Source organism: Ruditapes philippinarum, unplaced genomic scaffold (assembly GCF_026571515.1).
Source record: "Ruditapes philippinarum isolate M1 unplaced genomic scaffold, ASM2657151v2 ctg9011_1_1_1_1, whole genome shotgun sequence".
Classification (NCBI taxonomy): Eukaryota; Metazoa; Mollusca; class Bivalvia; order Venerida; family Veneridae; genus Ruditapes; species Ruditapes philippinarum.
The window spans coordinates 7,035-22,037 of record NW_026867249.1 but is presented as its reverse complement, the minus strand read 5'-3'; the positions used below and the strand labels follow the sequence as shown (position 1 = coordinate 22,037).

General features: G+C 34.0%; 1 protein-coding gene across 1 annotated transcript; it reads left to right on the top strand.

Moving 5' to 3' along the window:
• Positions 1-1,668: 1,668 nt before the first annotated feature.
• On the top strand, positions 1,669-6,735 carry LOC132735415 (uncharacterized; the record flags this gene model as incomplete). Its single annotated transcript, XM_060722358.1, has 1 exon — positions 1,669-6,735. A coding segment is annotated over exon 1 (5,067 nt), but the record flags the coding sequence as incomplete, so codon positions are not given.
• Positions 6,736-15,003: the final 8,268 nt, after the last annotated feature.

The following is a 15,003-nucleotide window of genomic DNA, read 5'->3' as shown; positions in this document are numbered from 1 at the left end:
TGATCAAATTTCCCATAAAACAAGCTTTCTCTATATATATTTATGTTATTTTCTTACCATTGGTTAATTTCAGATGACATAAGCAGAATCTATATGTCTTGAAATTTGAATGGGCTTTCATTAACGGTTTCAAGTAGTCGACCAAAAACAGGAATACTACAAAAAGTTATTCTTAATCATTTATTTAGCTGGTTCTAAATGGGAAAACAATTCTATCATTTATCATTATCCTTTCTATTTCAGTCATTGGCTTTCTAGAGAAGTGTTAGTAAACATACTATGTGTTAGTCAAGCTATATAATCTAATTATACTTGTGTTAGTAAATTACAAAATCTATACTGCTTGTTTGTGAAATTTCAGTTTATGAGAATATATCTAAATGTGAAAAAAAAAAGGATTTGCCTAATGAGTTTTTGGAATGTCCTTAACAGTCCATTAAAAGATTTTGAGATTTCAGAAATAAAATGTATAGTAATTGTTGAGTTGCATGCAGAAGAATTTTATTGATAATGGGATAGTGGTTGTTCCAGACTTCGAATGTTGGTGCTGGTTTTAATTATCAGAGACCGGTTTAAAATGTTTAGATAATTGTTTTGATTTCAATAAATCATGCCAACTGTCCAGCGCAGTTTATTTTAGTGCGCTCTGGTCCTGCCAAGACTAAGCGTTCCCTAGTAATTAATGATCCCCATATTTAGAAAATCAAATTTTACTTTTATTTTCTTAGAGGGTGCTTCCTGCATTTTGGTTGGTCAAAACTGTCCCTAGAAATAATAATTATATGCAAATGCAAGATTTGCCGCCTTTCCAAGGCGCAGTTGAAAATAAGATTTCGGAATGTGAAGTACAAATCTTGTGAATTTTTATTTATTAAGTTTCGGGCACAGATACCATTGTTCAGTAAGTTTATTTTTGTTTTATTTGCCTTCGTTCGGGAAAATTATTGTTTAAATAATTTTTGTTCTAAAATAATTACATTTATTATTGTTAAGGTAAATACATTAACAATTTTATGTTAAGATGGATGAAACTGTATCCTAGTTAAAATTTTGATGTAAAAGTAAATAATCTGTAATTCTATCAATTAATAAATTTGTTAACATTACTAGCAGCAGGATTCCCACAGTATTTGTTAAGGATGAATTATATATGTGACTTGTTTATTTGTAAGTATGTATGCATTCTTTGTATGTTGTTTTAATTGTTATTAATGGAAGTATAACTGTTTAACTTTCAGATAACCGCTATATACGCTATATACGCTATCTACGCTATATACGCTATATACGCTATATACGTTAGATACACTATATACTCCTTAGACTATGTGTTGTTTCTGGAATAAAAGTGGAAAATATAGCGCGTGAATTGCATCTTTTTGTTGCCCAAACTTAGTGAAGCTGCCCATTACGACTGTGTCGTAGTGTCTTTGTAATTTGGTGAACAGTTGAAGTGAACACCCGTATTAACGTGTTCTCTCTCAGCCACCCACGTAATCTACACTGTGTTCTTACAGTTATTGAACAGTATAGTTCCTACAGTTGTTGAACACCGTGTTATCCTACAGTTATTGAACATAATCTATTAACGAAAAGGTGAAAGTTAATTGGATTAAACCGTATTTATTTGGATTATATTCGTAAACATATATTCCGTATCATCTAAAGATGGCAAGTAATGTAACCAGCAACGAAGCTGAAGCGAATATGAAGAAGATTCAAGAGGGCACGAGTTGTGCAAATTCCGTTGTAACATGTAGCTCGACAGCCTCACGCAAGCGGAGGGCAGAACTGTGCCTCCGTCAGCTGAAAGAAAAACAAGAAACAGAGCGCAGAAGCGAGGAGGCTCGCCGGGAGCTCGAACTGCAGTCGGCCCGGCACGAGCTAGAACTTGCTGAGATTGAAGAAGAAGATTCCGATGACAGAGGAGTGCTATCCTTACCAGACGAGCCAGCAACCGATGTTCAAGTAGAAAATTACGTGAAGGACTTACCTGACAATGCAATTAGTGAAAATCTTTGTGATAATATACCATCAAGACAAATTTATTCTCAAAACGTTTATGGTTTACCTAAACCGGAGTTGATTAAATTTAGTGGGAATCCTGCTGATTATTGTAAATTCATCAGCAATTTCGAAACCAATATCGAGGCAAGGGTAAGTGACAATAGATTAAAATTAAATTATTTAATTCAATTGTGTCAGGGTGAAGCAAAATATTGTATCGAAGATTGTGTAATTTTGTCTCCGGACGAAGGCTATTTAAGGGCTAAAGAAATCCTTAAATCTAGGTACGGTAAACCACATTTAGTGGCCCGGTCCCATGTGGATAATTTAGTAAATGGCAGTGCCATAAAAAGTAATGACGTAAAGGGTCTAATGAACCTGTCACTCCATATGGAGAAATGTCATATGACCTTGACACAGCTAGGTTTTATGTCCGATGTGAATAATACGGAAAACCTACGCAAAATAGTTAGGAGACTTCCACTTCACATTCGGTCCCAGTGGGTCGAACGTGCAAGTAGCCTGATAGAGCAGGGGCTCGAACCAAGTTTTAACCATCTTCTAACCTTTGTGAGGGAACGGTCAATTGTAGCCAATACAATGTATGGTTATGACCTTGCGAATGAGTCAAAACAAACAGTGAATTCGCAAAGAAATTCCCACATAAACCCTCCTCAGCGTAATAAAGTAGTTACACTGTCCACTGGCTCTGATAAGAGAAATTCAGGTAAATCTCCCTTAGAGAAATCCGCTAGGGGACGATTATCATGTATTTATTGTAAAAAGGCCCATAAATTAAGGGCATGCGCAGAGTTTCGCTCCATTGATATTGATTCAAAGCTGAGAGTTATCAGAGAGCATGAAATGTGTGAAAACTGTTTGTATTTCAAACATGTTGCCGAAAATTGTAGGCAAAATAGTTTTTGTGAGGTTTCAGGTTGTACCGGGAAACATAATACAATGTTTCACCGAGATTCTAGTAAAATCAACAAATTTACAAATGTTGAGGATAAATATGTTGCGGCTTCCGAATCGAGGTGTAAACAAAACAAGGTAAGTTTACGCATAGTTCCTGTCGTCGTCGGAACGAAAACTATGCAAGTAGAAACGTATGCTCTCCTTGATGAAGGGAGCGATGTAACGCTTTGTAGCGATAGCCTTGTAAAAAGGCTTGGGGTTGAAAGTAAACCTTGTAAGTTCACGTTAACTACAGTGAACAAGTCTGGTCAAAATATAAATGGCAAAGAAGTTAAACTACAGGTAAGTGCATTAAATGGGGGTCAGGTCATTGACCTTCAAAAGGTATGGTCTGTAAAAACCCTGCCTATATCCTTGCAGTCGTTGCCAGACCAGTCTGTGACAGGTAAGTGGAAACACCTTAATGGTATCAATTTACCGAAAATTGATGTAAACAAAGTTGAGTTGCTTGTGGGAAGCGACACCCCAGACGCATTCTGGGTAGAAGAGCAGCGAAGGGGGAATAAAGGTGAGCCCTATGCAATTAGGTCAATATTAGGCTGGAGTATTATAGGACCCACATGTAATGGATCGTCAAATGATCAAGGTAGTATCAATTTTCAGTTTGCTTCTAGTACACAGTTGCAAATCGATAAGTTATGGGCAACCGACTTCCCAGATGTCAAGAGCTGTGGCACAGGGATGTCACAGGAAGACCGTCGTGCACTTTCAGTAATGAAAGGTACAGTAGTAAAGGAAAACGGTCATTACAAATTGGGACTCCCGTGGAGAAACCCAGACGTAAGTCTTCCAAATAACGTGAAGATGGCTACGGTAAGACTATCTCATTTGAAGCGAAAACTTCAAAGAGATAATAAGTTATTTGATATGTATAAAGAAACGGTGAATGGGTATATTGATAAGGGTTATGCTTCCTTATTAGATACCAGAACGGGATTCGAACCCGGACGTATTTGGTATCTACCTCATCATCCAGTTGTGAACCCAAAGAAGCCGGGTAAGGTAAGAGTTGTCTTTGACTGTGCTGCTAAGTATCGAGGCACATCATTGAATGACAATCTGTTACAAGGTCCCGACCTAACTAACAGTATTACTGGCGTACTTATGCGATTCCGGCAGGCCCCAGTAGCATTGGTTGCGGACATAGAAGCCATGTTCCACCAGGTAAGAGTATGTGAGCATGATAGGGATTCTTTAAGATTCCTTTGGTGGCCTCAAGGTAACTTGAACGAGGAACCAAAGGAGTATCGTATGAACGTCCACTTGTTTGGTGCAACTTCGTCACCAAGTTGTGCGGCTTTCTGTTTAAAGCGCACGGCAAATGAAAATACTGATAAATTCAGTCAAGAAGCGGTAAGTACGGTTGAACGTAATTTCTACGTTGATGACCTTCTTAAGTCAGTATTAGACTCAAGTTCGGGAATTAGACTTGCCGCAGAAATGAAAGAACTTCTTTCTTTAGGGGGCTTCAGACTGACAAAGTGGCTCTCTAATTGTGAATATGTCATGAATTCGATCCCGGAAGCGGATCGAGCTCAGTTAAAGGAAAAAATAGACCTTGACAACGAATCGTCATGTGAGCGAACACTTGGGTTACAGTGGCATGTTAAGTATGACCATTTTGTGTTTGATGTAAATCTCCGTGACAAAGGTACGACAAGACGTAATATCTTGTCGGTTGCCAGTTCATTGTATGATCCGCTTGGGCTTGTTGCACCAGTGACGTTAACACCAAAATTGATTCTACAACGTGCTTGTAGAACAAACCTAGGCTGGGACGAACAAATTCCAGATGCGGATGCTGAAAAATGGTTGCAGTGGCTAGCCAGCCTACCAGCACTATCGAAGGTAAGTATAGATAGATGTATAATACCAGGTGAGCTCGACAGGTCAACCTTGAAAGCTGAACTACATATGTTTAGTGATTCATCTGAGTATGCCTATGGATCGAGCGTGTACTTAAAAGTGTATGACGCGAAGGGGCACAGTAAGTGCAGTCTAGTTATAGGTAAGTCTAGGTTAGCACCTATAAAGGCTATTTCGATACCAAGACTCGAACTTGCAGCAGCTGTAGTTGCTGTAAAACTGTATCAGATTGTCATAGAGGAGCTTGATGTCAAAATTACTGAAAGGTACTTTTGGACGGACTCTATGATTGTGTTAGGTTACATAAGAAATGAAACGAAAAGGTTTAAGACTTTCGTTGCAAATAGACTATCAATAATTCATGAGGTGACGTCACCACATGACTGGAGGCATGTACCCTCAAAGAGTAACCCTGCTGACATTGCGTCAAGGGGAGTTAATCCGCAAGAAACTGAAAAGCTTGACATATGGTTGAATGGCCCCGAATTCCTTAAAAGGAATGAATCAGGGTGGCCAGCGCAGGTAAGTAATGCAACCGTAAATGAGGATGACATAGAGCTCAAACCTCAGGCTAGTGTACTAAACACTCATGGTAAGTATAATTTGAGTATGAATACGTTACTTAGTAAGTTCTCCGACTGGCATAAACTTCAAAATGCAGTCGCTTGGCTACTACGTTTTAAGTGTTTCTTAATTGAGAAATACTTACCCCAAAGACGAAGTCTTTACAGTAAGGTAAGTAGTAAACCCCTTAGTGTGGGGGAAATTAAAATGGCACAAACAGCCATCTTTAAATTAGTTCAAACGGAGGCGTTTGAAAATGAAATAAGTGAATTAAAGGCTCAGAGGCCAGTTCCGAGTTCGAGCCCTCTGAAAAGGCTATGTCCTATATTGAAGGATAATGTAATGCGAGTCGGCGGACGACTAGCAATGTCCGACCTACACGTAGATGCTAAGCATCAAATTATCTTGCCGAGTAGCCATCACGTGACAAGAATCCTGATACAAAACTGTCATGAACAGAATGCGCACATGGGCCCAGTACATATTCTGGCCATGTTGCGACAAAAGTATTGGATAATCCATGGTCTGCAAACAGTTAAGTCTGTTATCGGTAGGTGCATAACGTGCAAACGACAGTTACAACGACCGGAATTGCAACAGATGTGCGATCTTCCAGAAGAAAGACTCACACCCGATAAGGCACCGTTTACGTATGTCGGTGTCGATTATTTTGGCCCGATGACTGTGAAGTCTGGAAGACGACATCTGAAAAGATACGGCTGTATATTTACGTGCTTGACCACCAGAGCAGTGCACATTGAAATTGCTCATAGCTTAGATACGGACTCTTTCATCTGTGCACTGCAAAGGTTTGTAAGTCGTAGAGGCCGTCCCGAAAAAATATTCAGTGACAATGGGAAAAATTTTGTATCAGGAGATAGAGTTTTGCGTGATAGCATTCGGCAATTTAATCAAAGTCGACTCGCAAAATTATGTCAACAGCAAGAAATGAAATGGCATTTTAATCCTCCATATGCAAGTCATATGGGCGGTATTTGGGAACGGTTAGTACGGTCCACAAAAAGGGCTATAAAATCAGTCATTGGAGAACAACTTCTCAACGATGAGGCTCTGTTAACTTTAGTTACAGAGATAGAAAAGATTCTCAATGATAGACCGATTACCCAGGTAAGTAGTGATCAAAGGGATCCAGAACCCTTATCCCCAAATAAACTTTTGATTATGAGACCAAATGCTTCATTCCCACCAGGTTTATTTGATAAGCGAGATGTTTATTGTAAACGCTGGTGGCGACAGGTACAGTATCTAGCGAATGTTTTCTGGAAAAGGTGGGTTCGAGAATATCTGCCGACCTTACAGGTAAGACAAAAATGGCATAACATTCAAAGGAATGTGTCCGTAAATGACCTCGTTCTCGTCTGCGACGAGCAATTATCTCGGGGCAAATGGCCATTAGGCCTCGTTCTGGAAGTAAACAAAGGTAGAGACGGACTTGTAAGGTCATGTAAGGTCAAGGTAAATGGGTCCGTGAAAGTACGGCCGATTACGATGTTATGTGTATTGGAACAGGAAATCGTTCATGCTAACTGATAACAATAGTCAGCAGTGAATTAACGTTTAATGAGCGACTTTGTTTGCCTCGCTATTAAGACGTTACGATATTTAAAAAAGTGTATATATGTGTAACATAATCTAGATTAGTAAAAAATTCTAGAACTTGTGAATGTTTTGATTATTACAAAACGAGTATTAAATTCTTCGTCTTCCCTTAATATATAAGAATGAACTTATATAAAAAAGTTCATTGAGGGCCGGTGTTCCAGACTCCGAATGTTGGTGCTGGTTTTAATTATCAGAGACCGGTTTAAAATGTTTAGATAATTGTTTTGATTTCAAAAAATCATGCCAACTGTCCAGCGCAGTGTTATTTTAGTGCGCTCTGGTCCTGCCAAGACTAAGCGTTCCCTAGTAATTAATGATCCCCATATTTAGAAAATCAAATTTTACTTTTATTTTCTTAGAGGGTGCTTCCTGCATTTTGGTTGGTCAAAACTGTCCCTAGAAATAATAATTATATGCAAATGCAAGATTTGCCGCCTTTCCAAGGCGCAGTTGAAAATAAGATTTCGGGATGTGAAGTACAAATCTTGTGAATTTTTATTTATTAAGTTTCGGGCACAGATACCATTGTTCAGTAAGTTTATTTTTGTTTTTTATTTGCCTTCGTTCGGGAAAATTATTGTTTACATAATTTTTGTTCTAAAATAATTACATTTATTATTGTTAAGGTAAATACATTAACAATTTTATGTTAAGATAGATAAAACTGTATCCTAGTTAAAGTTTTGATGTAAAAGTAAATAATCTGTAATTCTATCAATTAATAAATTTGTTAACATTACTAGCAGCAGGATTCCCACAGTATTTGTTAAGGATGAATTATATATGTGACTTGTTTATTTGTAAGTATGTATGCATTCTTTGTATGTTGTTTAATTGTTATTAATGGAAGTATAACTGTTTAACTTTCAGATAACCGCTATCAACGCTATATACGCTGTATACGCTATATACGCTATATACGTTAGATACACTATATACTCCTTAGACTATGTGTTGTTTCTGGAATAAAAGTGGAAAATATAGCGCGTGAATTGCATCTTTTTGTTGCCCAAACTTAGTGAAGCCGCCCATTACGACTGTGTCGTAGTGTCTTTGTAATTTGGTGAACAGTCGAAGTGAACACCCGTATTAACGTGTTCTCTCTCAGCCACCCACGTAACCTACACTGTGTTCTTACAGTTATTGAACAGTATAGTTCCTACAGTTATTGAACACCGTGTTCCCCTACAGTGGTTGCTTAGACCAGTTAATTATAATTGCCACAGATGCGTGAAAAAGGTCACTTACAATTTATCCAGGTATGCCATAAAACATACTTTAAAGCTACATTAAATAAATATGCAATAATATTTTTGCCGTCGGCCTAAAAACCAAGCATTCTACAGTTTCATTTACCTTTTTAACAGAAACGTTATAAATCTCATCTAATATTGTTCATAGATTAGGATTAGGATTTTAAATGGAAAACCTCACGGTAACACTAAAGTAATTTCACACCATGTTTATGGCAATCACCGAAGATTACGAAAAGAGATCACATAAATTATGCAAAAGTAGCCATTGCTGTGATAGTAACACAGTAGCTATCTGGTGATAAATAATGCACTTCGATATATCAATCGCGCATAAAAGTCATATGGATCAGTATCTTAATCTTGATTTCTTTTTCTATTCTTCTTTTGATTGGAATATTTTCTTTTTTTTTTTTAATATTTCACTCATCCGGGGCCATGCAACAACTTGAAAGACTCTTAAGACATAAACGGGTAAATTAGGAGTTAAATGATATAGAGTTGTGTATAAAAATAAGACATTGATAAGTTTACTTTGGTTTGTTAGTTGTTTGCTTTAACTTTTTTGTGTCAGAATAAAGAAAAAAAAACATTTTGTTTACTATATTTTATAGAAATACACGTAATTGTGCATGTATTTGTACAGTTTATTTTTCAGTTCATCTGAAATATAGTGTTCTTTTAGATTTCTTAGCGGTGTAGACAATTGAACTTTGAGATCAATAACTCTTCCTTGATATACACTGAACACTGACCATTATGCCATTCTTTCATTGTTGTTTTCATTCTACTCCGTGAGATATTTTCTTCACATTTAATTCGGACACTTGTTCTGTCTCTGCTAAATAAAAAACAAACTATTGATTGTTTGACTGAGATTAAGTGACTATTGATTGTTTGACTGCGATTAAGTGACTATTGATTGTTTGACTGAGATTAAGTGACTATTGATTGTTTGACTGAGATTAAGTGACTATTGATTGTTTGACTGAGATTAAGTGACTATTGATTGTTTGACTGAGATTAAGTGACTATTGATTGTTTGACTGAGATTAAGTGACTATTGATTGTTTGACTGAGATTAAGTGACTATTGATTGTTTGACTGAGATTAAGTGACTATTGATTGTTTGACTGAGATTAAGTGACTATTGATTGTTTGACAGAGATTAAATGAATATTGATTGTTTGACAGAGATTAAGTGACTATTGATTGTTTGACTAAGATTAAGTGACTATTGGTTGTTTGACTGAGATTAAGTGACTATTGATTGTTTGACTGAGATTAAATGACTATTGATTGTTTGACTGAGATTAAGTGACTATTGATTGTTTGACTGAGATTAAGTGACTATTGATTGTTTGACTGAGATTAAATGACTATTGATTGTTTGACTGAGATTAAGTGACTATTGATTGTTTGACTGAGATTAAGTGACTATTGATTGTTTGACTGAGATTAAGTGACTATTGATTGTTTGACAGAGATTAAATGAATATTGATTGTTTGACTGAGATTAAGTGACTATTGATTGTTTGACTGAGATTAAGTGACTATTGATTGTTTGACTGAGATTAAGTGACTATTGATTGTTTGACTGAGATTAAGTGACTATTGATTGTTTGACTGAGATTAAGTGACTATTGATTGTTTGACTGAGAATTAAGTGACTATTGATTGTTTGACTGAGATTAAGTGACTATTGATTGTTTGACTGAGATTAAGTGACTATTGATTGTTTTACTGAGATTAAGTGACTATTGATTGTTTGACAGAGATTAAGTGAATATTGATTGTTTGACTAATATTAAGTGACTATTGATTGTTTTACTGAGATTAAGTGACTATTGATTGTTTGACTGAGATTAAGTGACTATTAAATGTTTGACTGAGATTAAGTGACTATTGATTGTTTGACTGAGATTAAGTGACTATTGATTGTTTGACAGAGATTAAATGAATATTGATTGTTTGACTGAGATTAAGTGACTATTGATTGTTTGACTGAGATTAAATGACTATTGATTGTTTGACTGAGATTAAGTGACTATTGATTGTTTAACTGAGATTAAATGACTATTGATTGTTTGACAGAGATTAAATGAATATTGATTGTTTGACTGAGATTAAGTGACTATTGATTGTTTGTCAGAGATTAAGTGACTATTGATTGTTTTACTGAAATTAAGTGACTATTGATTGTTTTACTGAGATTAAGTGACTATTGATTGTTTGACAGAGTTTATGTGACTTTAGATTGTTTGACTATTGATTGACTGAGATTAAATGACTATTGATTGTTTGACTGAGATTTTGTGACTATTGATTGTTTGACTGTGATTAAGTGACTATTGATTGTTTGACTGAGATTAAGTGACTATTGATTGTTTGACAAGAGTTTATGTGACTTTAGATTGTTTTGAACTATGATTGACTGAGATTAAATGACTATTGATTGTTTGACTGAGATTTGTGACTATTGATTGTTTGACTGAGATTAAGTGACTATTGAATTGTTTGACAGAGATTAAATGAATATTGATTGTTTGACTGAGATTAAGTGACATTGTTTGAAACCCGGAAACATTTTGTTTTTGCTAGTTTAAGGACTTTTTGATTTTTAAAACTGAATAGGAAAAAATAGGGTTTTGACGAGTTTAATTGCTATGATTTTTTGACTAATTAATGACTATTTTTGTTTGACTAAATTTAAGTGACTTTTTGATGTTTTACTGAGATTAAATACAATTGATTGTTGACTGAGTTTAAAGTGCCCTTTTAATTGTTTAAACTAAATTTAAGCGACTTTTTATTTTTCCCTTGAGATAAGTACCTTTTGTTTTTTGACTAAATTTAATGAATATTGTTTGTTTGATGAGATTAAGACAAATTGATTTTTTGACAAGTTTTAAAGGGACAAAGGTTTTTGACTGAGTTAAGTGACTTTTGATTAAATTGGGAACTGAGATTAAGGACTTTTTATTTTTTTGACTGAGTTTAATGACTATGTTTGTTTGGACTTATATTTATGGGCGTTGGGTTAATATGCTCAAATACATGATTAATAAGTGTGATTAAAACTATGTGTATGATTCCATATAAATTATAATAACAACCATTACTTCTTATCAAATCAAAATTAAAATTAAAATATCTTTATTCACCCACTGGTATAAAATAAATACATAAAGGGGGTTTACAAAATAATATTTTTACCCCAATACAAGTGGAACCTGTCTTAATCAAAAACTCGTCCGGGACAGAAGAAAAGTTCGGAAATTCAGAAAGGTTTCCGGATTAGAAAGGGTTTCCCAATTTAGAAGGTTCTTTTACATGTTTTTCATGTTACATGTATTTTGCAAAATAGTTTAGGGAAAGAAAACGGGAATGCATTTGAAATTGCAATTCAAATATTTATTTTTTTGCAGTCCTCTTATCGTTCAATTCCCTAATACACGGAATACAAAATTAAAGAAAATGAAAATAAATAAATAACCAAAAAAATATTATGTCCTAAAGGGTAATTTCCCCAAACGATGAAAACGGGAGGGGAAACAAAATTTAAAAAAATTCCCGAAACCAGCATTTGTCAATTGTTTTTTTAAACCCTTACCGTTTCAAACTATCCAAAATAAAATACAGTTTCAAATAAATTTCCCATTTTTAAACCCCATTTCATTGAATCCATTACAAAATTTTAAAAAATATTTTTTAAAATTGCATCTAATCAAAAAAATTTTATTAAAGGGTGACAAAAAAAAAATTAAAGAAATATAGAAGTTTATGAAGAAACAAGGGTGAATTTTCACCCCTTTCCGCAAAATCAAAACTTTTCACCCATTAAAAAAGGGGAAATAAAAACATAAATTTGTGTATTTTACACCGCAAATTCGATTTATTTATTATTTTGAATGAAGGGCTTTTGGGCAAAATCTTTTCGATCAAGAGGAAAATTTAGAGTAAAATAAAACAAAAATTGAAAAAATCGCCCGGGAATTTTCATAGACGGGTTTCGGACCGAAAGGTTTTTACATAAAATAAACAAAAATAAAATCGGCCCGGACATTTCTTCGGATAAAAAGATTCCTATTAGAAGTTCGGATTGCAAGCTCCCTTTTTATAAGTTCCCGGGTTTGTAAATCCTAAAAATAATGCATTAAATGTCATTAAATTTTAAATTAGTTTTTTTAAAAAACAAAATATAAAAAAATATACTTTTTTAAATTTTTTAAAGAAATTTTTGGGGTTCAAGGGGGGTATATTAACCTTATAAAACATAAATCTGGGAAGTAAACAATCTTTTTGCAGCGTAGTAATTTTTTACACGATTTTTTTTTTTTGTCTGCGTGTAAATGAATCCTCGTGAAAATCTTCTTTGGCAGAATTTTCAAGAAAAACAGTTGAAACCTGTCAATTAAATAATAAAAAAAAATTCGCATTTTTCACGGGCAATTAATAAAAATTTAACCCCGGATTTATTAGGATTTACCAAAATAAGGTACTGTTCCCTTTGAACCCGGCAGTAATAAGTTTGTAAATGATAAAATGGTAATAAAATAATAAATATAAATTGTGTAAATTTCCAGGTAAATGAGTTTATTATCCGTATTAAAATTATCGTATTTTTAAACACTCCTAATATGCAGGGATATTGGTTCATATCAGAATTGCATGAACAAACCTATTTACCTAGAAATATGATAAATTTTTCGAGAGTGTTTGTCCTTATAGAGAAAAACAAAAAACACCATATTAAGAATGTAAAGTACCTGTTTGGTAGTAATCATAATTGCCTGCACAAAGAATATTTGTATGCATATTAGAGCTAAGACTGTCCCCTCATGAACAAATTAACTTTCCCCGTGACCATTCAACAAAGTGTCTTAATAAACTTGCTAGTATGATATGAAATGTTCCCTTTTTTTTAAGTTTTAATTTTTATGGATAATTAAATCAAAATTAAGTCTTTAAGCTTCCTATGGTTTTTGTTTTATAAATTAATTGTATATTGAATGTCAAGTTAAAAATTATTATAAGTTTTACCTTGGTTTTAAGTTTGCAGATGATTGTTTTTATATTTAGAATAAAAGTAATAGGTTGTGTTTAAAGCTGTTTGATAAGTATTTTGAAAGCCTTACGAAAATCAAAATCATACCATAATTAATAATATCAGAATATGATTCCAGGGAATTGTTTTTCCGGGTGTACGAAAATTATGCGTTTTTTGGGAGGCCCCTAATGCCCCCTCCCCCAATGTTTTTAATACCCGATTCCGTCAAATCTTACTGCCGGCGGTATTCCAGGTTCAAAAATAATAGTACCTTGGATTTTTTTCTAAGCTTGAAAACCCCCAATCACGTCCATCCAACATTAACAATTAATGAAAATATTTTCCCATCCTATATTTCCATTATCTGCAATATTTTGAAGAGATTTAATGAATTATCTGAAAAAATTCTTTTGAAATTTTTTGTTTTTGGTTAATTTTTTTTTTCCAAAATCAACTTTACTCCGTGAAATGTCCATACTGCCCGTGGGTAAGAAACCAGGTTTTAGGCATAAACGGGTAACGGTTATGGGTAAATAAATAGTTTCTTGGTTTTAAATGAATAAAATCCCTTACCCGTTATAGTAATTAACTTAAAATCAATATTTTTTGTTTTAACAAAAAAGCCATAATAAATGAAAGAATTTTAATATGGTAAGAATGCCTTTTAAATTAGTTTTTGGCGAAAATTATTTCCTTTAATTTATGTTTTTGAAAACAAATTTGTTCCAATACTAAAGACGCAGCGACCAAACCTGGTTTTATGGCAACGGGGGTCCCCAGTTTTTAACTAGAAACGTTTTGCAACATCCGGAAGTCCCCTTCAATTTTATCATTGCAAAAATGTTCCCCCTTTTTGTTTGTTGTAATAAACGCTGATTAAATAGTCCTTTTAATATTTTTTAGAAGACAAAAAAGGTAAAAAGACTGTTTTCCCGCTTTTAAACATCAGATTGACAATGGAAATCATGCTTTTGCGTGGGATTAACTAAGGAAAAACCTACCTATATTAGTAAAACAAGCCTTAGGGAGGTTTTTGTTACGCGGGAAAAGATAAGCCCTATAATAAGACCCGCTTTATATGCAAATTTTACATAAGCTTGGTTCTAGTAAATATTTTTGGCAATACATTTTTAACCTAAGAAAATTTCCACCTAATGGTGGATGAAAGAACATAATAAGTTTTGGATAAAGCATTAAAATAATTTCTTAAACCCAGATGTTGATTCGCCCGAAAAAAAAAAACTATTTAACTACAAGAATTCGTAAGGACCCTCGGACAAAATCACCACAGAATTTACATTTAATATTAGCAAAAAAAAATTTAAAAAAAAAGTCAATACCTACAAATATTTTTTCCCGATCTTAACATAATCCCATTAGAAATCCAAATACTTTTTAACTTAAAAGTAAATCTTAAAAATAATGTCTTGGCAATTTTGACGAGATTTCCCTACTCTGAATCCTTTTTTAATTTTGTTAAAGGATAAAATTTGTATAACATTGGTTTGCCGTTTCCCCTTTTTTTGTTTAGGAAAATATTTTTTTGTAAGTGAAATAGTTCTTAATATATCCACTAGATTTTCTCATAAATTTAAGAAATTTAGAACCAGATCGGGATTTGTTATGACAACCAGTTATGTTTTAGTTTATCTTACGCTTTCA